The sequence below is a fragment of the Cervus canadensis genome, chromosome 8 (genome assembly GCF_019320065.1).
Source record: "Cervus canadensis isolate Bull #8, Minnesota chromosome 8, ASM1932006v1, whole genome shotgun sequence".
NCBI classification, from domain to species: domain Eukaryota; kingdom Metazoa; phylum Chordata; class Mammalia; order Artiodactyla; family Cervidae; genus Cervus; species Cervus canadensis.
The window spans coordinates 55,243,610-55,270,487 of record NC_057393.1 but is presented as its reverse complement, the minus strand read 5'-3'; the positions used below and the strand labels follow the sequence as shown (position 1 = coordinate 55,270,487).

The 26,878-nt window shown below is 48.0% G+C and overlaps 1 protein-coding gene across 6 annotated transcripts in view; it reads left to right on the top strand.

Moving 5' to 3' along the window:
• The window catches only part of CXCL12 (C-X-C motif chemokine ligand 12), a 28,171-nt gene extending 3,813 nt beyond the window's left edge, over positions 1 to 24,358 (top strand). Inside the window, exons 2-4 of one of the 6 annotated variants that reach the window (XM_043476284.1) lie at positions 469 to 586; positions 2,681 to 2,767; positions 24,027 to 24,358. In XM_043476284.1, the coding sequence (XP_043332219.1) occupies positions 469 to 586; positions 2,681 to 2,767; positions 24,027 to 24,111 (290 nt within the window). In that variant the 3' untranslated portion in view covers positions 24,112 to 24,358. The other 5 variants (XM_043476286.1, XM_043476287.1, XM_043476283.1 and 2 more) reach the window with 5 other exon arrangements.
• The last annotated feature ends 2,520 nt before the right edge of the window (positions 24,359 to 26,878 follow it).

Sequence of the window (26,878 nt, the reverse complement as noted above, 5' to 3'; positions counted from 1 at the left end):
GTGGCTTCTCCGGGGGAGGAGGAGGAGAGAGCAAGCCTGGAGCCTCTTTCTTCCCTCTTGTTTTTCCCTGAAAGGGGAAGTCTTTCTCAATAGGCCCTGGAGGAGTTGATTTTGCACAGAATAACTGGGAACCTCAGTGCCTTGGACTGAAACAGTCCTCTCCTGTAATTCATGCCCTTTTTTGAGACACCCTAGCAGGAGGCTTCTTATGTTAGCTTCCCTAACCCCTTAGGGTCTAGCCTCCTTAGGTCCTTCTGGCCTCTTGCCTTGTTGAAGCTGAGCCCAAGCCCACTCAGAGTTCCCTGTGCCACCCAAGGTGAAGGTCTCTGCCACGAGGCACCCATGACTCCTCCCATTGCTCCCCAGCAAACCACCACCTGATCCCTCGGCTGTAGACTCAGACACCCTTGTATCCCCAAGGCCCAGCAGGAAAATAACAAGCTGCCTTGTTCTCATTTCCCTCTCCAGCGAAACCGGTCAGCCTGAGCTACAGATGCCCTTGCCGATTCTTTGAGAGTCATGTCGCCAAAGCCAACGTCAAGCACCTCAAGATCCTCAACACTCCAAACTGCGCCCTTCAGATCGTGTAAGTCTCAATGTCATCCTCCAGAAATGGGCATAGTGACACCTCACCCGTAGACATGTTAAAGCTAGGGAAATGACACCTGCCGAGTGTCTAACCTCGAACCTGGCATGACTAGCAGCAGCTGACATTACCACCAGGAAGGGGTTTCAAAAGCTGCTCTTAGCCCTGGTGCCCTAAAGCCTGGGTTCCATGCTCCCACAGGTCCTTACCTCCTCTTTCCAAGCTCCCTCCCTTTAGTGTAAGAGATGGGAGCACATTCAGATGTGCCCCTTAGACTGGAGGAACATGAACTTCACCAAACTTTCTTTCGGCTGAAATACAGTAAACTAACCAGCCCCTTGCTAGTAATAGTTCTACCAATTTCAGGGCTTTGGTGCCCTCATTTAATCCTTTATTACACAGCACAAAATCCCAAGACCCAAATGCAGCTGAAGCCATCATTAAACTGTTTGGTGAAACTCAAAATCACCAGCTCACTTAACTACATTTTCTGAAACCCAACACACAAGGTTTTTATTTTGCTGGTGTTGATGGCAGCTGCTAACATTTGATTTCATTCATGTGGGAAACGAGACACACCAAAATCACATATGCAGAAGACAAAGATCTCTCCTGGAGTGCAGGAGGCTGGGCCGGGTGCAGAAAGAAAGCCACACGTGGTTGTCAATTGCTCAGACCTCCAGTGCCCACGTGTCCCCGTGCTCACTTGCAGTGAGCTTGGTGGGGGACACAACAGGTGGAACAAAAGCTACCTGACGACTTTCCACCCAACAGCAACTGGTTTTAGGTTTGATTTTTCTTTGTCTTTTTTTCCTAGCCTTTCCTGCCTTGAATGTATTTGTCATTTACACTATGTTTTAGGGCACTAGAAGATGAATTTTTTTCTTTGCTTGTAATAAAATACTCTCTCATTTGAGAAGTATTTAATCAGATATTGAATTCAGTGAGGATGGGCCACTTTGCAGTGGAGATTTCCTGCCTGGAACTGCATCTCGAGTTGGAAGAAGCCAAATAGAGTCCTCAGGTCTGTTTGCACAAACACAACATTAAAAAACAGCAGACCCCAGAACTGGAGCTCAGTCCACCTTGCTCTGAGACTGGCCCTCTGCACAGCTCATTGGCTCAACAGGCAGGCTATGTGAAGACTCCTGTGAGTGTCGCCAAGCCACTGTGCTGGCCTCAGGTGTCCTCATAGTTGCCGAGTGGCTGGGGGGTGGTAGTGTCCTCAGGCTACTTGACATTACCTGGTACCAGGGTTTTATGGAGAGGGATCCAGAGATAAGTCCAGGCTCTCCTCCAGAAGTCTTTAGGGAGGGAGGTTATGAATGGAGGTGATAGGGTGCAGACCAAACTTTCAGAGAACAAATGAGACCATGAACATTCAATGAACTTGTAAATACTCTCTGGAAACCATTTTCTGGCAAACTACCTACACTTCCTCTCCCTCACCCCCTTCCCCATCCCTCCCACCCGTACACTGTCCCTCCCCCTACTGCACTCTCACCTCTCCCATCCCCCAGACTATTGCTCATACTTCTCTGTAGGTCTCCAAGCCCCCAGGCTTACTCGTAAGTCTGTCTTCCATGTACTGTCAAGATGACCCATCAAAATAAAAATTGGCTTCTGCCACCCTCCAGTTCAAAGTCCCCACGGGTTCCCATCACAAACAAAATTGCAGATAAAACACCACTTCTTTGCTCCTTACACCTGGCCACAGGCTTCTTCAGTGTCCTGTCTCTCCAATTCCTCCACATCCTCTCTGCACTGTCAACCCCCTGGGGTATTTGCTCCTACTTTTCTTTCCCCCTTTACTTGCCCACTCCTACTTATCCTTCAGAAGCCAACTCAGATGTTCTGTGTGTGAATTCTCTCTGGACTCCTTAAAGACTTTCCTTCTCTTCCCAGTATCTCTGGCGTGAAACCTGCAACATGGCTAGCTTCGTCTCCCTAGCACATCTAGGGTTCCTTCCAAGCCTGAGTCAGCTGGGAGGCTCCAGTCGGGTCCAAACCTGGGTATCAGATGAGCAGTGGCCCAGGTCACAGCCATGCCCCCTTCCGTTCAGCTGCACACTGTCGCCTCTTCTGTTTTGACAGGGCAAGGCTGAAGAACAACAATAGGCAAGTGTGCATTGACCCGAAACTGAAGTGGATTCAGGAATACTTGGACAAAGCTTTAAACAAGTAAGCACAACAACCAAAAAGGACTTTCCACTAGATCCACCTGAGGAAAGCTAAACCTGAATGAGATGAGAGGGCAAAGGTATGGGGGGAAGAAGGGCTGAATGGTGAGGACCAGGTATGCCTGGGGGGCAGTGCATTGACCTGGGGATGGACGTGAGGTTTGCCCAGTATGTAGACAACTGCATTTATAGCACATGGTACAATATTGCAGCGTGTATTCATCCATACTCTTCACATTGGCCGTTTTATAACTGGGGTTTTTCTAAGAAATTATATCATTCCATCAGCATTTCCCACCAGTCAGTTACCTCATGATCATCACAGTCATCATCACTCATTATCCTTTTTTAAATTGATAATTACTTCAAGCTCTGTATTTGGTTTGTTTTGGAGATTCTCCTTTTCTCCCCTGGGGAGTCTGAGCACAGTCAGGTGATGGCCAAGCAGGGAGCTGAGAAAAGCATTCTTCCTCCAGACGCTGAGGCTGGGAGGAAGACTGGGCAGCTCCGGCAGCAGGAACCACTACTAGAATGACAACCCAGATGCTGGCTGGTGCTCGGCAGTGGCCACTACCTTACACCTCCTGGTTCAAGCTCAGTGATTAGAGGAGAGCTCCATGTAGAACTGCCATCACTGGGGACTGTGCTCAGAGACCCTTTCTGGATCATTCCCAGCCTCTCCCTGCTTCCCAGAGCATGCTTTCATCTTGCTTCTGCTTCTCATTTCTGTACGCACCCAGCTGGAGGAGGGTGACTGCAGGGGCTCCAGCTCTGCAGCCCCCCTCCTCCCTTTGCCCACACCTCTTCCGCAGGCCCTCTGTGAGATCCTTCTCTGGCCTTCTCCAGAATGGGGCTGGCCCTCTGCTGGGGGTATGAGATCATGTCTCCGCCTTCCCATGAAAGACAGTCTTTGCAAAATCAAATGCAGTTTTCAATCTGAGGGTTTGCTTTGAGGAATTTGGTTTTTGCGATTGCCTCTGAAGCCTATGTAGGCCATGGAGGCTCTACAAATTCTGAGGTTTCTGAAATCAGAAGTGAAAAAAATAGATGAATAGACAGCCTCTGACCACTAACCCCTCCTCCTGAAGCCACAGCACAGTTTCAGGTTCCAATCAGAAATGTTGGCAAGATGAAATTCCCATGCATAAATGGGATCCACAGATGGGCCTGGTGGTATTTGTAACTTTTTGCAAGGCATTTTTTATATATATTTTCGTGCACAATTTTTTAAACGTTTCTTTAGTAGACAAATGTATTTCAAAATATATTTATAGTCAAACAATTCCTATATTTGAAGTGGAGCCATATGAATGTCAGTAGGTTACATTTCTCTATTATCGTAAACTACTGGCAATTTGTAAAGAAATATATATGATATATAAGTGTGATTGCAGCTTTTTAATGTTACCCACAGTGTATTTTTTCACTTGTACTAAAATTGTATCAAATGTGACATTATATGTACTAGCAATAAAATGCTCGTTGTTTCATGGTATAAACCTCCTACTGTATGTGGGAATTTATTTACCTGAGCTAAAATCCACTAATTGTCAGACATGGGGCTCACACACATTTCTGGTATTTATAAACATAAACTGGCCTGCTGGTCAGGTGCCTTGCATCCCTTCTGCTGAGTTCACATTGCAAGTGACAGTACATGGGCCTTGCTCAGGAGCAGGTTAGATCTGCAACTCAAGCTTTTGCGTTGTTGTTTTTTTTTTAAGCAGTGGAATCAGTGGTGCTAGTTTTCTGAAGAATAATATTTGACTCACTAATTCCTCTTCCCCTTCCTCCTCCACCCTGGTTCTCCTAACATCCCCATGTAATCTCCAGAGACTCAACCCTCATAATACCCAGCTTTCACATTTTCCCATGTAAAAATCCCATAATTCCAGCCCATGGTTAATATCAAGCTTTCTCAAGAACAGGTGGCCTTACCCCATAAATCATTAAATACCATTCAGCTTGAATCATGTTAATATGACAGTCAAGAGCCAATTGCTCTAATAAAGTTGCTCTAATAAAATCCTGCTAACCAGCTCTCTCCCTTGCTCTCCAGAACAATCCCAGTCATTTCCAGGGGTGTCCACGGGCATCCAGAAAGAAGGTGGGGTCGGGCTGCCTTCTTTTTCTCTTGGATGGTCATCCAAACCTTGGTCCTCCAGCCTCCTTTATTCTATTTGAAATGCAGAGATGTTTAAGATAAAGCAGGGAGTTCAGCTCTGCATTGAGATGTAAAGAAGCTCTAGGAGAGCAGGTTAGGGTGACACAGTCTGGCCCTGGGCCTGCCTTCCCACCCTTACAGATATCAAGTCCTGGTCCCTGTTGGAAGCCTCAGGCAATAGGGGGAACTGGGGTCAAGCTGGCCAATGGATCATGGCTATAACCAGTTCACAAGTATCGGTGTTCTGGAAGCCCGTGTAATATTTTTTTGGAATTGGGGGAAATGTCTGATTTATTTTAATGAAATACTGACAGACAGTACTTTGCCCAGGAGCCTCCAGGCCTGAGACTAAAGACAGGGTTAAACAAATACACGGGCCAGTTTTAAATATTGCACAGACTGACATGTACTGCTGTTTATTTCAACATTATTAATGGTTCTACTAATTCTATCTAAGGGGGAGCAGAGAAGAAAAAGTGGGGAAAAAAGAAAAGATAGGAAAAAAGAAGCGACAGAAGAAGAGAAAGGCTGCTCAGAAAAGGAAAAACTAGTTATCTGCCACTTCGAGATGGACCGCAGTGCACTCTGCTCCCGGCGCTTTGTAAATTTGCTCTCAGCCTCCTCCAGGGCAGAGCCCCCCTGCCTCCTGGGGCAGGCTCTCAGACTTCCATGGGGGAGCAGTGCTTTGCCGCCTCTGTGGCCACACTGGCTCCTGTATTTATGTGCTTTTCAGGGTCCTTCCTGGTCTGCTAAGTTAAGAAGAAAGTAGTTCTGCAGAGATGGGGGTTGGGGTCTGTGATGCAGAGCCCGTGTGCTCAGGACTCCATCTAGAACAGCGGACTCTAGAATGGTTCAGGGCTCCATCTAGAGTGACCTGGCATCTCTCTCCAGCATCACCCTGGGCTGATAAGCCTCCCACCTAGCCCTCCACTCCCTCTCTCGGAAGGCCCATGGTCAGGATCGCGCAGAGCTGACACAGCTCCACACTCTTACAATTTGCATTCCTGTCTGAGGGCAGCGTGTGGCCACCTGAACTCTGCACAGAGCAGTCTGCTAGTCCAGCAGGGGTGTCTGAAGACAGCCAGCGAGAGGCATGTACCTTATACCCTCTCGTTTGGCCCCCTGCCTGGGGCATCCCTGCCTTTGTGGAGTAGAGCTGGCTGTGGTCATGACATTTGCAGGTGATAACTGAAACCTTGCCCCAAGTGCCTGTTGCCTGGTCCTCCACCACTCTGCCATGGGAGACAGGACTTTTCCCCTGGGCCTGGGACCGTGTGAGTGGCTTTACCTCCAAGCTCAGGTGGGTTTCTTCAGACTATGTGGGGAAAATGGCTGGCAGCTCTGCATTTCCAGAGAGCAGCTGTGGAAATGCTTCTCAGGGAGCCTCTTTGCAGGGCAGTTAATTCACTTTGTAGATTCTTTCAACGGGTCCGGAGTCCCTGATGCAGAGGAGTTGTGTGAAGCGCCTGTAGCTCTGGGGACTCCTACCATGTCCCCTCCCCCGCTTCTGCATGACCTTGAGTGATTAGGTTCCGGGACACAGCTGTCTCAGTCCTCATTCACCAGCCCCCAATCCAACACATATACACACACAGATTTATGGCTGAGATTTCTTCCCAAGTCTCTAATTTGGACTGGGAGGAGGGGGGATCCCAGGGGAGAGAGAGACTGATTTCAGTGATACTTTGAAAAGGGAAACCGTGAATATATATACTATTTTCCCTATCCCCCATCACACATGGTCACACAGGCACCCTGCTCCCCAGACCCCTGATCATAATTTCAGTACACAGATCCAGAAAGATGACATGGTTGAAGGATGGAGCACATGGATTTCAAGCAAAGAAACTCAGAGTCCTTGCCTGTCACCTGGGTCACAGAGCACTGTGTCCTCCTCTTGTTTTACGGCATAGGAATTACAGTCATTACTTTTCCCCATTGGAGGAGTGTACCTCCTAGGGCACTGTGGCCAAGGACTTTTTACTTCCCACTGCATCCCTTGTATCTGGCTAACTCCCCCAGCCTGTACCCCTCTTGCAGGGGAGGGGGGTAATGGTAGGCCTACTTCCGAGTGTGTGGGTTGCCCATCTACCTCGTCGGGCCCTCGGTGCCTCTGAAGGCCTCTGGCTGGTTGCTGGACTGTCTAGGGTTGCGGTCCTTTCTGTGGAAACCAGCAGCAGTGGTCTGCGAGACCTCGGCCAGGGTAGCACTACTGTTACAAAAAAGTGGGCCAGACACGTGCCTCCATGCTCCCTTCTTCACACCTCAGGAACAGGATATCTTTGTGCCAAAGAGGGTGACAGGTCTGTTCTGGGAGAGCTGTTTGGCCTGTGGCAGCTGTGGGTCAAGCTGTTGCTTCCCTGAGGTGGCAAACTGCTTTCTGCAGTGCTCGGGAAGACAGCACCAGCCACCTAGCCCCGGGTCAGCGCAAGCTGTGGGGACTCAGAGAGTTGCCCTCCCTCCCCCATTAAGACACATAGGCAAGCCTCTGTCTGCCCTTAGATTACCCCACTGGCCCTGGGGCCACACTGTATCTGACCAGCGGGCACAGCCCCAGCCCCACTGAAGACAGGGTCGCCGTGGAAGAGCCGAAGAGCCGGACCTCCATTCCATTGTGGGTTGAAACTTTAGGCGGCGCTCAGGCGTTTGCCACCAGGTGCGCATGCGCAGTCCCAGCGCTGCCCAGCGGCTGGAGCTCCGCGCTCCAGGACCAACGCGCCGCGCCAGCCCAGAGGTCCTGGGGCGGGGCGCTGTGTGACCCGGGCTGATGCCTAAGCTGGGCTAAGGCATCGCGCCTCGTCCTGTCGTGTGACCGCTGTGCCATGCCCTCGTTCGTCCTTCCGCACTGTGCTTGCTCTGCCCTCCTGCCCTTTTCGCTTCCCGCCTTCCATCCGTCCCTCGCCTCTTCCATCTGTCTCTCTCACTTCAGTCTCCTCGCTCAGGGTCTCGGAAGGGAGAAGCCCCGCAGCGATTGGGAAATCAAGAGTGGGGGGCGGTCCCCGGCTGGAGCGGGTCTCGCGTCTCAAGCGTGCTGCCCCGCCACTGCGGGAACCCGCCTTAATGGTGTCTCCCTCTGTTCTTGTTAACAGGAGGTTCAAGATGTGAGAGGCGCAGGTTGGGTCAGACGCCTGAGGAAACCTTACAGTAGGAGCCCGGGTCTGAAACCAGTGTTAGGAAGGGCTTGTGGCCACCCCCTGCACCCAGGCGGGGCTGAGTGCATTTCCGAGGGCCTTGTCTCGCAGTTTGCCTTACTTCACCATTTGATTATGTAGCAGAATATATGGTGTTTATTTCTCATTTAGTTTGATTATCCAATGTCACTGGTAACAGATAGGAACTTAGATTAAGACCATTCTATTACCTGCTTTGTTGTATCTTTCCCACGGAACCCCTTATCTGGCCGGAGGTTCCTGAGCTGTGCAGGCGGGAACCCCAGAACCCCAGAAGGAGGGAGACTTGCCCACATCACCATGTCCAGGGTGGAGAGCCTCCAGGAGGGGTCCGCGCCAGCCAGCCTGGGCAGATTCTAGTGAAGGCTGCCCTGTGCGAGTGGTGGAGGAGGTAGGTTCTAGGGGGCCAGGCAGGAGGCTCACCCTTCTCTGGGGTGAGAGCAGGGGTGGGCCTTTTTGGTGAGCACTGCAGGGCTTCCCTGAGCTGAGCAGGCAGGAGTGTGAGACCAGGGTAGGGTGAGATGCACCCTTCATCCCGAGCTCTCTTCTACATCCCATCACGTCCTTCTCATCATTCTCTCTCTCATCCATCGTCATGTGTATCCAAGACTGTCTCCGTGACCCCGGAAAAGGACTCTCTCAAGACCAAAGCTTTACTTTAAACTGGGCACCAAGAAGCAACCCAAAATGTCTTGTGTTACCTGGTCCTGGAATCACTGTGCACATCTATGTCTTGTTTGAAATACTGTCCAGCGTCCAATCCTGTGTTTTTGTTCAAAGCCAATGTCCTTGGTGCATGCGCTGTCAGTTCCTCGTATGCAAAGGCTGAGAGTGAAGAGGTGCCCCTTGGGGCCTTTGACCAGGTTTCTGATTAGGGCTGTGATCCGTTTGGGTGAAACCTTGATTTCCCCATGATCACGAACCCCTGGTGGTATCAGCAGAGCCCAAGGGAACTCAATTTGCAGCAGTATGGACCTCCGAGGATGTAGACCCTCAAGGCTTCTATAATTGTTGATATCTCAGAACTACTGAGAATTTTCTCACTGTGGTGTCAGCACTGTTTGGGGAATAACAAAAAACCTTTTTTTCAACTTTTTTTGGTTTTGAAAGCCCGACCCATAAAATAATCAAAGCTGAACATGAAGATTCCTTCCCAATTAAAATCTAAACTCACCTTTTCCACCATTTGATGATTCTGTCATCTTTTACCTTGCACAGTGGCCCCTGGACCTTCTCTGCCGCCACAGTCATTTTGTGCTTACAGGATGTCCAGCAGGGCATTCCTCTTAGAAAACGATGGGCTGGTTAGGAAAGTAGCTTACAAATCCTGACATTTAGAGTGTTTCCCTTTACTGAGAGCAGTTTGTATGGTTGCATTAAACAGTTTAAAAATCTCACTTTCTGGAAAGGTAGGCACTTGAAAGGTTTTTGCTTGTTTTGCTTTTCATTTGGTCTCACTAATACTCTGGTTAAAGTTCCCAATAAAGTTTTTTAAGTTAAGAAAGTAGAAAAAAAAAGGACAAACCAGGAAATGTATCAATTGACAGGAACTGTAAATAACATGCAGAAAGTACATAGTTGTAAAATAATCTTGAATTGTAGGTGTTCTCAGATTTAATAATCTTTGAGTTATCAGTAACATGTGTTAGGCATTTCCATAAATATTCCTTTAAATTAGATCTTCACGGTATATGGCCAATCCATCAACCAAACAAAAATTCATATCGTCAAACCAGCTTTGTTATACTGATAAAAAAAAGAGTATGGAGGGGCCTTTATTAGTTACAAGGTATACAGAACTGGTTTCAAAACCCTCTTCTGAAATTAACCTGTCACTACAGGGCTCCTGAATTATACATGAAATGATCGAATTGTCAGTGGGAGAATCATTTTCTAAGTAATTCAAGATATTTTTAAAATCTCATGGAAAATTTAGAAGCATCTTCCCCTGGAACCCATGAACCAGAACCATTAAATCTCTTTCTCTTAGAAAATTAATATGCCCTAAATAAATCTTGACTGCAGTTAAATAAAGAATGATTTTTGTTTCTCCCCTATTGGGGGGAAAATAGATAAGAGGAGAAACTGCCTGGAAAATGATTTGTGTGACAATTCCTCTCCTTGCAGTGCTCCTAAGTGGAGACTGCCCAGCTAAAGCAAATATGCATTTAAATAGTCCATTTGCACAGGAAAAGACTCTCTTGATCCCCTTTTGCTTTCAAAATACAAATCCTGTGCATCACTTTGATTAGGGAGTACCCAGCTGTTCCTCCTGGTCCAGTGCTGCCCCTCTCTGACCTTCCCTTGTGCTCCGTGTAACCTCCAGGGTGGTCCTCCACCACCAGCCTTTGCATCAGGACCCGGGCAGGGAAGACTGGGGGGACTGAGCTCACAGATGTGCTGCGTGTTGGAATCTGAATCTGTGCCTTGTGTTGTTCGCACTGTTCTTTGCCCCACTCTGGCCAGGTGCTAAGACCCCAGCGAGGCTCAGGAGGGGCCCTCTGCATATCTGCCGGTCCTCCAGAGAAAGGAGGGCCAGCTTTGAGGAGAGGGCCTGAGTAACAAAAGGTTGTAGTCCCCCTGTGTGAAGTCCAGAGAACTTAAGCCTTGTCACTGGATCCAGTCTGACCTTCCTTTTCTGACTGCTGCCTGGTGTAATCACTATGAGATCTCTCACTGGGAGTTTATCACCTTTCCCAGGTGGTACACCCTTTTGGAGCTGGATGAGAATTGTGGGGTCCTGATCCCTCTATGCATCTTCGCTGGGAAATTTCCCATCCCTTGGAAATATCCCTTAGAAAAACCTTCATGTCCCCTAAGGAGACCACTGACATTGCCAAGGTGAAAAATCCCATAGATTGTAATCCTGCAACCTCGCTGGACTCTCAGTCTCTGAGCAGTGATGGGTTCAGTGTTAAATGTGATAAATACTGTATTTTGTATTGTTTAAATGGCATCTCCCACAAAATGTGAAAATGGTCCCGGAGAAGGCAGCTTCCTGTATGCAGTGTGCTTTTTTTTTTTTTTAAAAACAAGTAACAACTCCTTTTGAGAAACAACAATTTCTACTTTGAAATCATATCAATGAAAAGATGTATATGCACTTATAATTTTCCTAATAAAGACATGTACTCAAATGTAGCAGCCAACGGTTTGAAATTAGTTTTACCATGTGGAGCTCTCCAGACCTGGTTTTTCTTCCTCAAACCCAACACACACTGCTGCGACAGTTGGTGGAAAACAAGCCATAGTAATAACACTCATCGTAGACAAGAATTGGGGGGCAGACTTTCATCCTTTAGTTGAGCATCCTTAGCAGGGGGAGAGGCACGCCCTCTTCCCTGAATGCCCTTGGTTTTGTTAGAAGCCCTTCTTTAAGGCCAGTCAGCCCTCTACTCCCAAAGGGATAGTTTTGTGTAAGGGCTTGAGTGCCTATCAGCGATGGGGAGGGATACTTCTCAGGCTTACTACTTCTCAGGCTTAGTAGAAGGCAACAGAGCCTCTGTCCCAGATGGCAGGGCCAAACACCCAGCACTTTCTTATTTTCTGTCCTGCTTCAGGGCCCCTGATAGATGCCAGATACTGGGTTCTGTCCACACAGAGGTCGGTCAGCCTTCCACACTTTCCACTACCTTCTCTCAATCATGCTGGAAAGGAGAAGTCAGCACAAAGGCCCCCGAATGCCTGAGTCCAGAGTGTTCTGTCCTCCAGACTCTCTCGCCCGTGGGCCCACATGTGACTGTGTCACTCCTGTGCTCAGTACATCCCGGTCATTTATAGAGTGACTGTGATACGGTTACCAAGCTGCAGATGGGCTGGAGGAAGTAGGAAGGATTTGAGGCCATGTCAAGTGGCACCGTGGGGTCCTGGGACAGGCCAGTTCTTGAATCCTGGTCTTCTCTCTGCTCACTCTGTGATTTGAGACCCTTGCCTGAGTCTCAGCCTCCCCACATAACTCTGGAGCTTATCATCACCCACACTTGCGTGGATCAGGCTGGGCTGGTGTGCATGGAAGCCGTCCTGCTCCCTCTCTCACCCTGGTGCTCCCTGGGGTCTACAGAGTTGGGATGAGACCCTGCCTGCCTCTGCTTAGACTCTGGCCAAAGCTTGGATACCAGCTGGAGTTGAAAGTGATCTTAAAAGTTGAGTTTCTCCCTCTTAGCCAACTGATGGGGAAAAGCCTTTTAGCTCGGTCTTGTAGGTGCCTTGGGGCCTGTGCAGTGCTGGCCCGGAATGCTCCACCACCAGGGAGGGACCCACAACCTAACCCCTGGGTTCATTTCGCAGAAAGATATTGACTCTTCAGAATGATGTTGCATTGAAAAAAAAAGTCCATGGCCTACCATGTTTTACACAACTGATGGCGCTCATTTAGCCAGCCAACAACTGCCATGTCAGGGTCATTACTAGGTGGTATGAATACTGTGGGGAGCAAGCCGGCTTGTCCCCTGACTTCACAGAACCTACAGTCAGGGGTGGGGGCGGGGAATGACTTGCAATGAAGTGAGCATTTTCATAAAGCATGATAAGTGTATGTCAGAGTGCATCCAGGGATCATGGAAACTTAGAGCACCATCAAGGATTCCCTAAAAGCAGTGCTGGTGAAGCTAAGACTTGAGAGAGGTAGATTATTTCTCTACCTCTCTAGGGAGGGGATGATCTACTGACCCCCGAGGACTGCCATTGTGAGCCCATGTGGTATCCTGCTGTGAGTTAGAAATGGAAACTTATTCTGCCCAGGGCTAAGGAATCCAGGGATCTCTCTCCCAGACTCCCACCTCCTCCTCTGAAATGCACCATATGCAAAACGAAATTCCCAATTCCCACTTTCCCCCTACCTGCCATCCTCATTTATGCAAATAACAACTCTGTGTCTTCCCATGGCTCAGGCCAAAATCTTTTAGTTATCTTTGATTTATTGTATTATTTCACAACCCTCAGCTAAACCATCAACAAACCCAATTAGTTACCTTCAAAATACATCCAAAGCCCAAACACCCCTCATGCTCCCATTTCGATCCAAGCCACAGCCATCTATCTGAACCCAGTACACCAGGCCCCTAGCTGGCTCACCGTCGTGTCCTGCTGCTTGCTCTCACAGCAACCAAAGTGGCTGATCATCATGCCCTGCCGTGTCACCCTTACCCAGATCCTCCAGTGGCCAGAGGTTTATACCTGCGGCCCCTGTTACGTCTCTGAACTCACCCGTCTATACTCCAGCCACACTGGGCTTTTTGCCTTTGAATAGGCCAGGGCTGCCCCTGTAGAGGACTTTTGCACTCAGTGGCCTCTGCCTAGAAATCATATGGTTTACCCCTCCTTTCCTTCCATCTCTGATTGCCATCACCTTGTCAGAAATGGCTTTGCAGACCCCCGACCCTGTATAGCGAGCGGCCCCTCACCTGCATGTGCCTTGGCCACCTTATCCTGCTTGTCCCCACCACCTTCCCTGTTCACTTCCTTGCTGACCGCATCCCCGAAGGAGAGGATTAATACCACCACACAGGAAGAGAGGGGCCTGGCCTCTTTCACTCACTATTTATTCTTTGTGGCTGGTCCATAGAAGGTACTCAAGAAAAATGTTTAGAATGACTGCCTGATAAATCAAGATGCTAACACATTGGACCCTTTCTTTGCTCATGTCTAAAATAAAGACAACAATGCTCACAAGACTGTGCATTCATTTGTGCACCCGAGGCCTCACTGGTAAGTCGTGATTTGGACCCAAATTTATCTCACTCTAATGTCTGTATATGAGTGCTCACACACATTGTCTCTTCTCTAGAGTCTTCCTTCCCCCGGAATCTCTACCGCATGACCAACTATAGTGGTTCATTCCTTGTGAGTCCAGGCTCACGAGTCACCCCCTCCCCAGAGGTCCCTCCATCCTCCCCATTGTAGGGACCAGCAGGCCTTCCATGTGTCACAGTCAGTGTGGGTCCCCGGGGATGGGACCTCTGCTGCTGGTGCTTCATCATAGGCAGTGGATGGCTGGTCACACCTTAGGATACAGCCAGGCCCTTAGAAGAGTGTGATTCCAGAAATACTGAACAGAAAAGGACAATCAGGGATCAGCTCCAGGGAAATGAAGCTGTGTCCTTCCACAGATGGACACTAGTGAGTGACAGACTGGAGGAGGTCTGAGCTCCATGACCGCTGGGATCCCCTGACTCACCTATACGGATCCCAAAGCCTTTCCTGGCAGCAGCTGGGTGCTGCTGGCTTGGCCTCAAGACAGATGCTGGCAGCCAGATCTAGGCAGGATGGCCGACCCTCTGTGGAGGAGGTGAGGCCAGTGGCCGAGGGCTCGGGAAGGTTGGCATCCAGTGTTCAGCCCCCCTGAGCCCAGCCAAGCCCTGCACTGCAGCTGTGGAAGTCCCCCAGAGGAAGGAGGGACCAGGCTTGGTCAGTCTAGAAGGCCCCAGATGCAGCCATGGGGATCTCACCTTGTCCTGGCCTCTTCTTAGGCATTTTCCTGAACGTGGGAACATCAGCCTGGGTCATGGGGGCTTGTAGGGCTGTGAGGAAACAACCATTCTGGGCATTCCTGAGCTTTGGGGAAGGTGACCGTCCTTCCAGCTGCTGTGGGAACCTCCAGAGCCATGCTGGGGCCTTAGCACCTGGGAACAAGGCCTGCGAGAGACCAGCTCTTTCCAGTTCTTCCACTGATAGTTCACCTGCTCAGAAGGCCAAGGGGGAACTGGAGGCTAATGTATTCACCGCGTGTTTCCTTACGTGGGCAGGACAGAGTTCCCAGCGAGAACAAACAAGCACCTTGTTCAGGCGCTTTCCATCCTGCTGATGTTTGCAGGGCAGCCTGCGCCTACCAGGGCCCTGACAGTACTTTCTAGACACAATCTTCTTGTCCTTTCAACAGTCCCTCAAGAGACCAGCCCTCTCACGCTTGATGGACAAGGAACCAGGGTCCAGCACGGGCATGGAGCCTTTGTGTCTCAGAGGTGGGACTCGGGGAGGCCTGATCTGATCCTGGGCTGTTTGACTCCAGACAAGTCGTCCTTGCCATCTGCAGAGAGGAGCCCCAGGCAAGAGGCGGTGGGCAGAGGCTGCTGGGCTTCAGATCCAGTTCTGCCCTGTATGACTCTGGGATATTTTCAGATCTCAAATGAGAAACCATTTGGAAGAAATGCTGGGCAAACTCTGGGTGTAATGTCAGTACAGCCTATCAGAAACAGCAATTTTTAAAAATGAAATAGTATCAAGTAGAAAAAAAAGATAAATTGGAAAACACAGGCAGGCATACATCACACTTACTAAAGGGAAGAACAATTTGCATGTATGTGTGTTTGTGTGTGTTTCACAATGTCAAATGCAATTTTTCTTGTAGATGGTCACAAGTATAATTACTGGTCCTGTGTACATAAACCCCAGTGGTTAATGGGTCTCACCCTCCCTGAGTACAAAGGAAGAAGTCAGAGGATAATAGGAGACTCCTTTGATTTAAAGAATTTAAAAAAAAAAAACAAAAAAAACCCTTATGTTTCTAAAATCAGAATACATTGACAATAACAGTGTGCATCAAATGACTACTCTTTTTCCTTTCTTAAAGAGTTGTAGGCTTTTTTATAACCAAATCAGTTCTAACCCACAGGTACTTTCCCAGCCCATGTTCTCAAGTGGAGGGAGGACAGGAGCTAGATCCTGTCATTAAACCTTTCCGGGGAGTCCAGTTCCAAAAGGGTGGGGCTCATGTAGCCCCCAGCTGACCTCCGAAAGCCTGGTCTGCACTCGGGAAGACACAAGGAGCAAGAACCTGGGGTCTGGGGCCCAGAAAGGAGAGAGCCTGAACTCAAAGATTCCCAAAGAGGGAAATCAAAGGGAATATCACCTGGACAATCAAGGACATCAGTGATGCTATAAAGATGCCCTTTCAAAGTTCTTAAAAATGGAGTCACAGTACACCTGGATATGCCCAAACAGTCCCAGTGTCTGCCTGTTGTCCCAACAAAATCACTAACAGTATCCTTTCTCTCTCAAAATGTCCTAGCTTGAATGATAAATTATCAAAGCATGAATGAGTTTGTGAACTCTGCTAAGCTCACCCCTGCTTCTCCCAGCCCTTTTCTCCTCTGTCTCCTCCTCTCTCTTCAGAAAAGCTGAACAAGACTCAGGTCCCTGTCCCATGTCCTCCCCTGGCCTTCATCTCTGTTCACCCAAAGCAGAGCTGCTTTTTGGGGCATGTGGCTCCCTGGCCCAGCGTTGGGCTCCTCTTTCTCCCCAGAGGCCAAGTTCAAGATACGGCAGCTGGCCTAGGAAGAGGAGAGATCAGAATGCACAGAATTTTGAAGAACCACTGGAACCGTAGTGAGTGCCCACGTGCCACAGACCACACTGGGGACCTAGGGAAGCCTGTGTACCGCCCCGAGCCCCAATCTCCTTGTCCGTGGTTCCTCATCTGGAACTCACAGAGTAGGGTGAAGGGACTGCCCTGGATGGCCCTGGAGGTGGGCAGGGCTGGCACCTTAGTGCAGGGAAGGGTACAGACCTAGCATTCATTGCATCCTTCCTCGTGCCCAACACACAGTACACACTAACAGACAGTCACTGCAAGGGAGATGATGCTACTCTTTTGCATATGAGAAAAATAGTTCAGCACTTTCCTAAGCCGTGTGTGTAAAAGTAGCAGAACCTTGAGTCTCTACATGTTTTATTGCACATCTGTGTCACCAGTTAGTCCTTCATCCTATGTGTCTCAGAAGTAACCATCAGCCATGGAGGGATGGAAGGGAGGTGTTGGGATGGGGAGGGGCTGTGGTGACAGGAGGGAGTCACTTTGACCTAAAAGTCACTAGACACTCCTTCACCATCCACTGGGCTGGGCGCTATGACTCTCACAGGGCCTGCACACGTGAGGTATGCAGAAGTGTCTCCTGCACTGACATGCCCCCACTCAGCCATGTGTAGCCATGGGCTCAGGAGCGTGGGTCAATGACTTGCATTCTTGTGTTGGAAAAATGAAGAGTTAGACCTTGCCCTGAGCAGTTGGCATGGAGGGAGCCAGGACTACTGCTGTTTAGTCGCTCAGTTGTGTCCGAATCTTGGTGACCCCATGGACTATAACCCTCCAGGCTCCTCTGTCCATGTGATTCTCCAGGCAAGAATACTGGAGTGCATTGCCATTTCATCCTCCAAAAGCCAGGACAGAGACTGATAAAGAATAACAGGAATATCAATAATGAGGACAAAATGGATGCTAGCTAATGTTATCCATATGCTGATTAAGTGCCAGACTCAGGGCTGGCTGCTCTAGATCAGGGACCTCATTTGACCTGACATACCCAGGAGGAAGGGATACTCAGGATCAATAGCAGAGGAGGACCAGATCTGTCCCATATCTGCATGGTAGGGGTGGGCAGGCTCGTGTTGGGGTTCTGCAGCTCAATATGTCAGGTTCCAGAGACTGCAGTGCTGAGTAGGGTTTCACTTGCCTAGTTTTGCCCCTCAAAACCACCATCATGAGGCTCTTTGATTTTTCAGCGATGTCTCCTATGTCCTCCATTTGTAATCAAACCTGTGTTTTAGTGAAGTGCCAGGCACTCTTAGTGATATTTGTCTCTTGGCTGTCTGTGTGAGGTTGCTCCTTTGCAGAAGACCAGGCTGGGATAAAGGGTTGAAGCCCCCCTACTTCAGCTTTTTCCTCAGTCCTGTCTCCAGTGTGCTCCTGCTGGGCTGTTTGAAGTACCCAGGGCAGGACGTTCTCATGCAGCCCCGGTTCAGGAATTGTTCCAGATTCATATGTTCAGGCTCTGTCCTTGGCCTTAGGGTACACAGGCCCACAGCCCACCCACCCTGGGCTCAGCCCATTGCTTCCTTTCTCCCTTCCTCATCTCCATGCTGCCTCTGTCTGCAGTCTCAGACCCATCCTCAGGGACCCCAGCTCCTAGCTCAGCTCTCCTCCAAGATTTCCTAATCACAGGGGCTTTGGCCCCTGTTCCCCTGGGTTCATCACCAAGAGTCACCAGCAGCTGCCCAGTTTCATGGAAATTTCCAACTCCTCAATCTCCATCTTGGGGCCACCACTCACTCATTGCGCAAAATTTTAACTATTTGTTGAACAGAATATTTAAACAAAAACACCTGAGGTTATGTAATTGCCACTGGCTGCAGCTCCCTGACTTGCACCTCCGGAAGGGTTGGGACAATCGTGGTCTGGGTTGGACCTAGGAGCTCCCTGTGACATCTCAGCACACACGGGGCACATCTGATTATAAGGCTGCTGATGAGGGTGTGGTTTGAAAAGCATATTTGCTCCTTTATCTGTGAACTGAAAACTTTTTCATCTGGATTTCACCATTTCTTAATTTTGCTGAGAGATCACAAACCACAGATCTCCAGTTTGAAATACGTGTTCTTGGGGGTTCAAATTTCCAGTGTTCATCCTTCACCCCAATTGTTCCAGCCTCAGCAATTTCATTTCATCAGCTGTCCTGCCAGGGGGCCCTGGCACCACCTCATGCCAGTGTAACAAAGACAGGTAGATCACTTTAAGTGCAGCCAGATGGCCTCCTGCACAAAAGATTTTTTTTTTAACTTTTAAAATAAGTTTCTCAAATAAAATAAGACAGATAGAGCCCTCTGCCTGGTTCCCTCAACCTAAACCCCCCACCGCACAACCTGGTCCCCACTCAGGGGTTGCTTAGCAGGATGTCCAAGGCAACTTGAAAATGACTTGAATCTCCTCTTCTCCCAACACACACTGTGGGCTTTTTTATAAGAATCAGATAGAAGTGGAACAAGGTGTAAAGTTTCCAGCAGTGAAATGCACCTATCCCATTGTTTTTTTCTCACATGCTCACACAATTCAGCATCAAACTGAAACAAAACAAAACAGAAAAAGGCATCTTTGGCAGGTTTGGGCTTGGAATTGTGGCAGGAACTAAAGACACTTATGAGAAATCATATCTCAGGGACCCAGCCAAATCCAACCTGGATGAGTCAGGGCCAGACTTTGGGAGAAGATCTGGCCTGCTCTGTGACTCTTTGGGTATGTCCCTAATGCTTAGGACAAGGGAAGGCAGGTTCTCAGAACTTTGTATTTCCCATCCAGAAAGAGAAACAAAGAGCCTTCCTGACTCCCTGGACGTGGGCCAAGGAGGTCATTCATAGTAAGAAAAGATATGCAGCGATTTAAGATGAACCTGAAGAGAAAAAACAAACAAAAATTGAAATGGATGGAAGAAAAACATGATTTATAAAGTAATATTAAAAACATTTAGTTTTAAACAATGTGAGGATAACCTTTGCAATGGTCTTGAACATTTTTGGGTCTTGGATTCAACTGTCTTTCCTTACAGAAGAATGAAAAGTAGCTCAAAGGTAGGAAAATGTTAGATGCTGGAGCAGAAAGACCAGCTTCACCTTGCTTTGGGGTTCTCTATGTGCTCATTGGAAAAGACCCTGATGCTTGGAGGGATTGGGGGCAGGAGGACAAGGGGACGACAGAGGATGAGATGGTTGGATGGCATCACCGATTCGATGGACATGGGTTTGAGTAAGCTCTGGGAGTTGGTGATGGACAGGGAGGCCTGGCGTGCTGTGATTCATGGGGTCGCAAAGAGTTGGACATGACTGAGTGACTGAACTGAACTGAACTGATGTGGCTCAGTAAAATTGCCAACATCCATTGGATCATAGAAAAAGCAAGAGAATTCTAGAAAAACATCTACTTCTGCTTCATTGACTATGCTAAAGCCTTTGACTGGGTGGATCACAACAAACCGTGGAAAATTCTTAAAGAGATAGGAATACCAGACCACCTGACCTGCCTCCTGAGAAATCTGTATGCAGGTCAAGAAGCAACAGTTAGAACTGGACATGGAACAACGTACTGGTTCCAAATTGGGAAAGGAGTGCGTCAAGGCTCTATATTGTCACCCTGTTTATTTAACTTATATGCAGAGTACATCATGCAAATGCCAGGCTGGATGAAGCACAAGCTGGAATCAAGATTTCCAGGAAAAAATATCAATAACCTCAGATAGGTAGGCAACATCATCCTTAAGGCATAAAGTAAAGAGGAACTAAAGAGCCTCTTGATAAAGGTGAGAGAAAAAGCTGACTTAAAAACTCCACATTCATGCTGGGAAAACTGGTCAACCACCTGTAAAAGAATGAAACTATAACACTTTCTAACACCATACACAAAAATAAACTCAAAATGAGTTAAAGATATAAATGTAAGACCATAAACTATAAAACTCCTAGAGGAAAACATAGGCAGAACACTCTCTGACATAAATCATAGCAAGATCTTCTAATGATCCTCTAATGACCCAGAGTAATGGAAATAAAAGCAAAAGTAAACAAATGAGACCTAATTAAACTTAAAAGCTTTTGCACAGCAAAGTAAACTATAAGCAAGGTGAAAAGACAGCCTTCAGAGTGGGAGAAAATAATAGCAAACAAAACAACTGACAAAAGAATTAATCTTCAAAATATACAAGCAGCTCATGCAGCTCAATACCAGAAACATAAAAAACCCAATCAAAAAATGGGCCAAAGAACTAAACAGACATTTCTCCAAAGAAGTGGTACAGATGACTAACAAACACATGAAGAGATGCTCAACATCACTCATTATCAGAGAAATGCAAATCAAAACCACAATGAGGTACCATCTCATGCTGGTCAGAATGGCTGCCATCAAAAAGTCTACGAGCAATAAATGCTGGAGAGGGTGTGGAGCTAAGGGGACCCTCTTACACTGCTGGTGGGAATGCAAACTAGTACAGCCACTATGGAGAACAGTGTGGAGATTCCGTAAAAAACTGGAAATAGAACTGCCATACAACCCAGCAATCCCACTGCTGGGCATACACACTGAGGAAACCAGAATTGAAAGAGACACATGCACCCCAATGTTCATCACAGCACTGTTTACAATAGCCAGGACATAGAAACAACCTAGATGTCCATCAGCAGATGAATGGTTAAGAAAGCTGTGGTACATATTCACAATGGAATATTACTCAGCCATTAAAAAGAACACATTTGAGTCAGTTCTAATGAGGTAGATGAAACTGAAGCCTATTATGCAGAGAGAAGTAAATCAGAAAGAAAAACACCAATACAGTATATTAATGCATATATATGGAATTTAGAAAGATGGTAACGACGACTTTATATGCAAGGCAACAGAAGAGACACAGATGTCAGAAACAGACTTTTGGACTCTGTAGGGGAAGGCAAGGGTGGGATGATTTGAGAGAATAGCATTGAAACTTGTATTTTATCATATGTGAGATAGATGACCAGTACAAGTTCAAACCATGAAACAGGGCACTCAAAGCTGGTACACTGGAACAACCTAGAGGGATGAGATGGGAAGGGAGGAGGGAGAGGGATTCAGGACAGGGGGGACACATGTACACCTATGGCTGATTCATGTCAATGTATGGCAAAAACCACAACAATATTGTAAAATAATCAGCCCCCAATTAAAATAAATTAATTAGTTAAAAAAAAAACCAACTCCACACTAAGATCATGGCGTTTGGTCCCATCACTTCATGGCAAATAGATGGGGAAACAATAATGGAAACAGTGAAAGACTTTATTTTCTTGGGCTCCAAATCACTGCAGACGGTGACTGCAGCCATGACACTAAAAGACAGTTGCTCCTTGGAAGGAAAGTTATGACCAACCTAGATAGCATATTAAAAAGCAGAGACATTACTTTGCCAGCAAAGGTCCGTCTCGTCAAGGCTATGGTTTTTCCAGTAGTCATGTATGGATGTGAGAGTTGGACTGTAAAGAAAGCTGAGTGCCGAAGAATTGATGCTTTTGAGCTATGGTGTTGGAAAAGACTCTTGAGAGTCTCTTGGACTGCAAGGAGATCCAACCAGTTCATCCTAAAGGAAATCAATTCTGAATATTCATTGGAAGGACTGATGCTGAAGCTGAAGCTCCAATACTTCGGCCACCTGATGCAAAGAACTGACTCATTGGAAAAGACCCTCATGCTGGGAAAGACAGCAGGCAGGAGGAGAAAAGGACAACAGGGGATGAGATGGTTGGATGGCATCATCAACCTGATGGACATGAGTTTGAGCAAGCTCTGGGAGTTGGTGATGTGTAGGGAGGTCTGGCGTACTGCAGTTCATGGGGTCAACAATAGTCGGGCACGACTGAGGGTCCGAACTGAACTGCACTGACCCCTCCACCAAGAGGCCTTCCTGAGAACCATTTCTGCTCCACCCAGTTTCCCTCACAACTCACAGATCTCTGCACATCTTCACTCCCATGTTCACCTATCTGTATCTGTTTCTGGGGTCTGTCCTCCCTCTGCTTGCCAGCTCCACCAGACTTTCTCCTCCACACCACCCCCCAGCTGTCCCTGCTAGGACACCCTCTGAGGGGAGCTGCTATTCTTCATTCTTGTCTCTCTGGAAGTTTTAGACATCTCCCATCATGCAGCCAAGTCCATGTTTGTTTATCTGCTCTTTGGCCAAAGCCTGATCTACTATCCCAAGAAGGAAGGCAGCAAAACTGTCTGTCACCTGTTAACTATTTACAAAGCAGTACTTTTTTTTTTTGCTGTTGCTCACATGCCCTGAGGGCTTTGCTTTGGTCAATTTGACATAATTTGAATAATGTGCCAAGTTAATATTTCTCTAAACACTTTCATGTGGTTACATTTGCAATGCATGTTACTATATTAACATAAGCCATAGTATTCATTTTATTTAAAAAAATTCATTTGGCAGGTTTCATATGGAACACAGTAAGTCCCCAAGGCTATAGATTGAAGCATTAGGAAAAATGGAACGTACTATTTTTAACATACTTGTGCAAAATCCCCAGACAGAGGCTTTGCTCACAATAATCTATCTTGTTGAGGCACTTTTTTTTTTTTTTTTGTCTCAGTAAATGTTTGGAAAGAAGATTATCACCCTAACTCATTTTCAGTGATTAGATGGAAAAAAAAAAAATAGAGACAGCTAGAAGGCAAATCCAAGAGGAGGATTTAGTAAAAGTAATATAGGAATGCAAAGAGCTGGGAAGTCTAGAGACAACAGAGGCCTCACGGGGGAAGGTCCAGGCGAGGGGCTCAGTCTGGGTTCCCAGACTGTGGCCAACAAAATCAGAGACTGGGGGTGGGGTCCCCGTGGCAGTATGTTTTGCTCTGTGGGGACCCTCACGGTGGGGAAATCGCTGCTCCAGACCAGAGGTGCTCGAGTTTGAGAGGTGAGCAGAGGGCTTCTTAGGACACGTTTTTTGGCTGCAGCGCAGAGCTTCTGACTCAGCAGGCCTGGGTGGCACCTAACAGGTGCATCTCTAACGGGTTCCAGGAGCTGTGATGCTGCAGGCCCAGGACACAGGACAACAGTGAAACTGGACTCTAGACTTGGGATACTTAGCTTTGGAGAAAAGACAAAGCTGCAGGGATTGTTTGAAAGCTAAATCAGACTCTCTAACAGAATCCCGCAGCCCCTGGGATCCCCAGGCTTGTTACACCTGTTTCCAGGCTGCACATGAAGATATCAGTGCACGTGGAGATGGAAGGGGTGTCAGGAGGCGGAGGCAGGGCCAGTCCAGGAGTCTCACTGAAGCAGGTGCCCTGCCCATTTGCTGCCTTAAGCCCTGGACATCCTCCTCCTCCACATGTCAGCCTGTCACCATGGACCACCAGCCTCCGTGTGGCTGCTTCTCTTACTCTTCATTAATTTCTGTGGCTCTCACTCTATTAGCAGGATTCTCGGAGTGTATAAGGCAGATTGTTCCTCACTCACCCAGTGCCCTGCAGAGCTTAAGGGCTAAGCGAGATGCGGGAGGAACAATCCAGGTTCTATGAATGTCTTGAGGACTCATTTCTAAAATGGTCTTCACAGACTCCATTGCCAACAGAGGTTACTTTATAGGATGGGATTTCGGGGGAACTGTTTGGAATATCTTCTGTCACCTTCCAGACCCAGTCCCACTCTCTCGGGCCTGACCTCTGCCCTGGGAACCAACCTGGCCAGCACTACTGTCGGCATCACCAGCGGGAGCTGAGGACGACGGGATGTTGATTCCCTGGAACTTTGAGCCAAGTCATTCCACGCACACCCCCTGCCCCTGCCCCGCTCCTGCTTCTGCTGATGGAAGTTTGGAACTCTGACCCTCTGTCCAGGGTCACTCCCTGACTTTGTATCTGGTGACTGACTGCTCCCTCCCTCCCCGCTTCCGGGGAGGTGACTCTGTGTCCTGCCGGCACTTTTGTAACTAGTTCCTTTAATAAACTCTTCTGAGCTGACGCTAACTGGAGTGTGCCGTCTCTTCTCTGCTGGTACCATAACTGCTACACTCACTTTCATATTTTCAGATTATTTTTTCCCATGATTGCATTTCTTATAACAAGCCGGTGTTACTTCTACAGTAAAAGTGAACAGCAAAGAGAAGAATCAGGAAAGGCAGCATTCAGCATGCTGCAGGGGCAGGGAACTGCTCCCTGACCTGGCTCACTCTGGGCCCAGGTTTTCATCCCCAAGGGGACACAGAGCTGACCCAGGTCCCTGCATCTATGCATGCGATACCCAGGGGAAGATTTTAATTCAGCAAATTATGATGGTGCAAAAGGATTTGCCAGTAATGACTCAATTCACACTCTGGAAACAGAGTATTATAACTTCATTCTACACTTATTTCATGGTCTGCATCGAATTCAGAGGCTATAGATCTCTTTGGGGCTAGGCAGACCTGGGGTCCAGTCCAGGTCTGTGTGATCTCAGAGAAGTCACTTAACCTCTCTGAAAAACAACCTTGTCATTGGCAGAACCTTGTCAGTTCTCTGTGGGGATAACTGAGATAATATATTTTCAACATTTAGCACAGTGAACACCCAGCACGTCCTCAAAACACAGAGATAATTCTCATATAATTACTATAAATGTATTCATAACTTAGCAATTGTGAGTACAGTAAGGTGGGCAATGAGCTACCTGCTTCTAGTTTTCTATAAGACATGTATAGAAACAAGGTAATTTTGGTCCCAGTCTGGCCTGAGCTCCTTCAAGGTCTTCAACCCCTAGTCTGTCCTTTCTGAGTTGTGGGTCCCAAATTACCTGTGGCCCAACTGGCTCTGCTTTGGGATAGCAAGCCCTCCTCCTAGTTGGCAGAAGGTCTGCAATCATTAGAAGGTCACTTCATGCACAGGTGTGTTACCACCTGGTGTCTGAGGAAGAAAACTTCCCTCCAACCAGTTTCCTAGGACTCCGGCCGCCAGCCTGGGTGGTTGGTTGGGACAAGCATCTTGCTGTCAGTCACTGAGGGCTTTGCAATTGACTCACTGCAGTGTTGGGCCCGCCATCTCAAATGTTTGCTCTTCAGTAAGAATCTTTTCCTAAATAGGATTCAAATTTAGTGCCTGCAAGAGGACATGGGACAATTCCCCTATAAAGGCACCCCGTCCTTCCTGACCATCCAACCACTCTGCCACAGTCAGACGGCCCATCCACACCTTTGCATAAAAAGCACAAAGTGTTTGATGCTGTTCATCAGGGGGCCATATTATGTGAAGGTAGGAGTCACTCTGAAGCTATATGTCTCCAGGTCTGAAAGAGCAAAACCAGTTCCTTGTCCAGCTTCATGGACTGGGAGAAAAGGCTAGCAACGGAGGCTTTCAGGGAGGCATGGGAAGGACTGTTGGTCTCCATGGACTGTGCCACACTCTTACTGCAGTCCCGCCCTGGCCACTCTCCCTCTGCTCATCTATAGCCCAGGTCTGCAAGAGAATCATGGAGATCACAGGTGTAGCATCTTTGTGGCTTGGGCCTTAGTTCCTGGTGTCCAGTATGCAGTTACCAGCTCCAGTTATAGAACATGTGTCTGCCAGTGTGTCCCCTATGGGACCAGACCCTCCACTGGGTACCCAAAGGCTTGCAGCTGCCAAATTGATCTTTAAAATGAAAATTATTCACATCCTTCTCCAGGAGTAAAATACTTCAATTTTTTTTTCTGTGCTATTATAATAATAAAATTCAAGCATCTCTCTAGAACCCACAGGCCCAAGAAGCTCAGCCTTTGGTTACCTTCCCGTGCTCATCAAAAAACACCCTGTCACCTGTTTCCTGTGATCCATTCTCCCCACCACTTCCTGTCCCTCGACCAAGCCCCCCTTGCTCCATTTTCAGGACCAGGATGTTTGCACAGAGGGTCCCCTTGCTTGGTCCCTATATCTTCCCACACTGTCCCTGCTTCCCACACTTAAAGAAATTCCTCCATCTCTGGGCCTCTTCGGATCCCCCAAGCAGACCACCCTCTCCTCCTCAGTCTTGCCTCTGCATCCCACCCCATTTATCATTTGACATTTTCTCCCTCATCATCTTTCTGTGAATGTAAGTGTGTAAAGGCAGAGCTTGGGCTTGTGCTCAATCACTACATTATGTCTGATTCTTCTGTGACCCCATGGACTATAGCCTGCCAGACTTCTCTGTCCATGGGATCTCCCAGGCAAGAATACAGAAGCAGGTTGCCATTTCCTCCTCCAGGGGATCTTCCTAATCCAGGGATCAAACCCACGTCACCTGCATTAGCAGGTGGATTCTGTACCACTGAACCACCTAGGAAGCCCCATAAAAGCAGAGAACCTTGTCTATTTCCATCCATCACCAGGACCCTAGAACCCTGCAGAGACCATGAAAAAGTGAAAAAGTGAAAGTGAAGTCACTCAGTCGTATCCAGCTCTTTGCGACCCCATGGACTGTAGCCTACCAGGCTCCTCAGTCCATGGGATTTTCCAGGCAAGAATACTGGAGTGGGCTGCCATTTCCTTCTCGCAGAG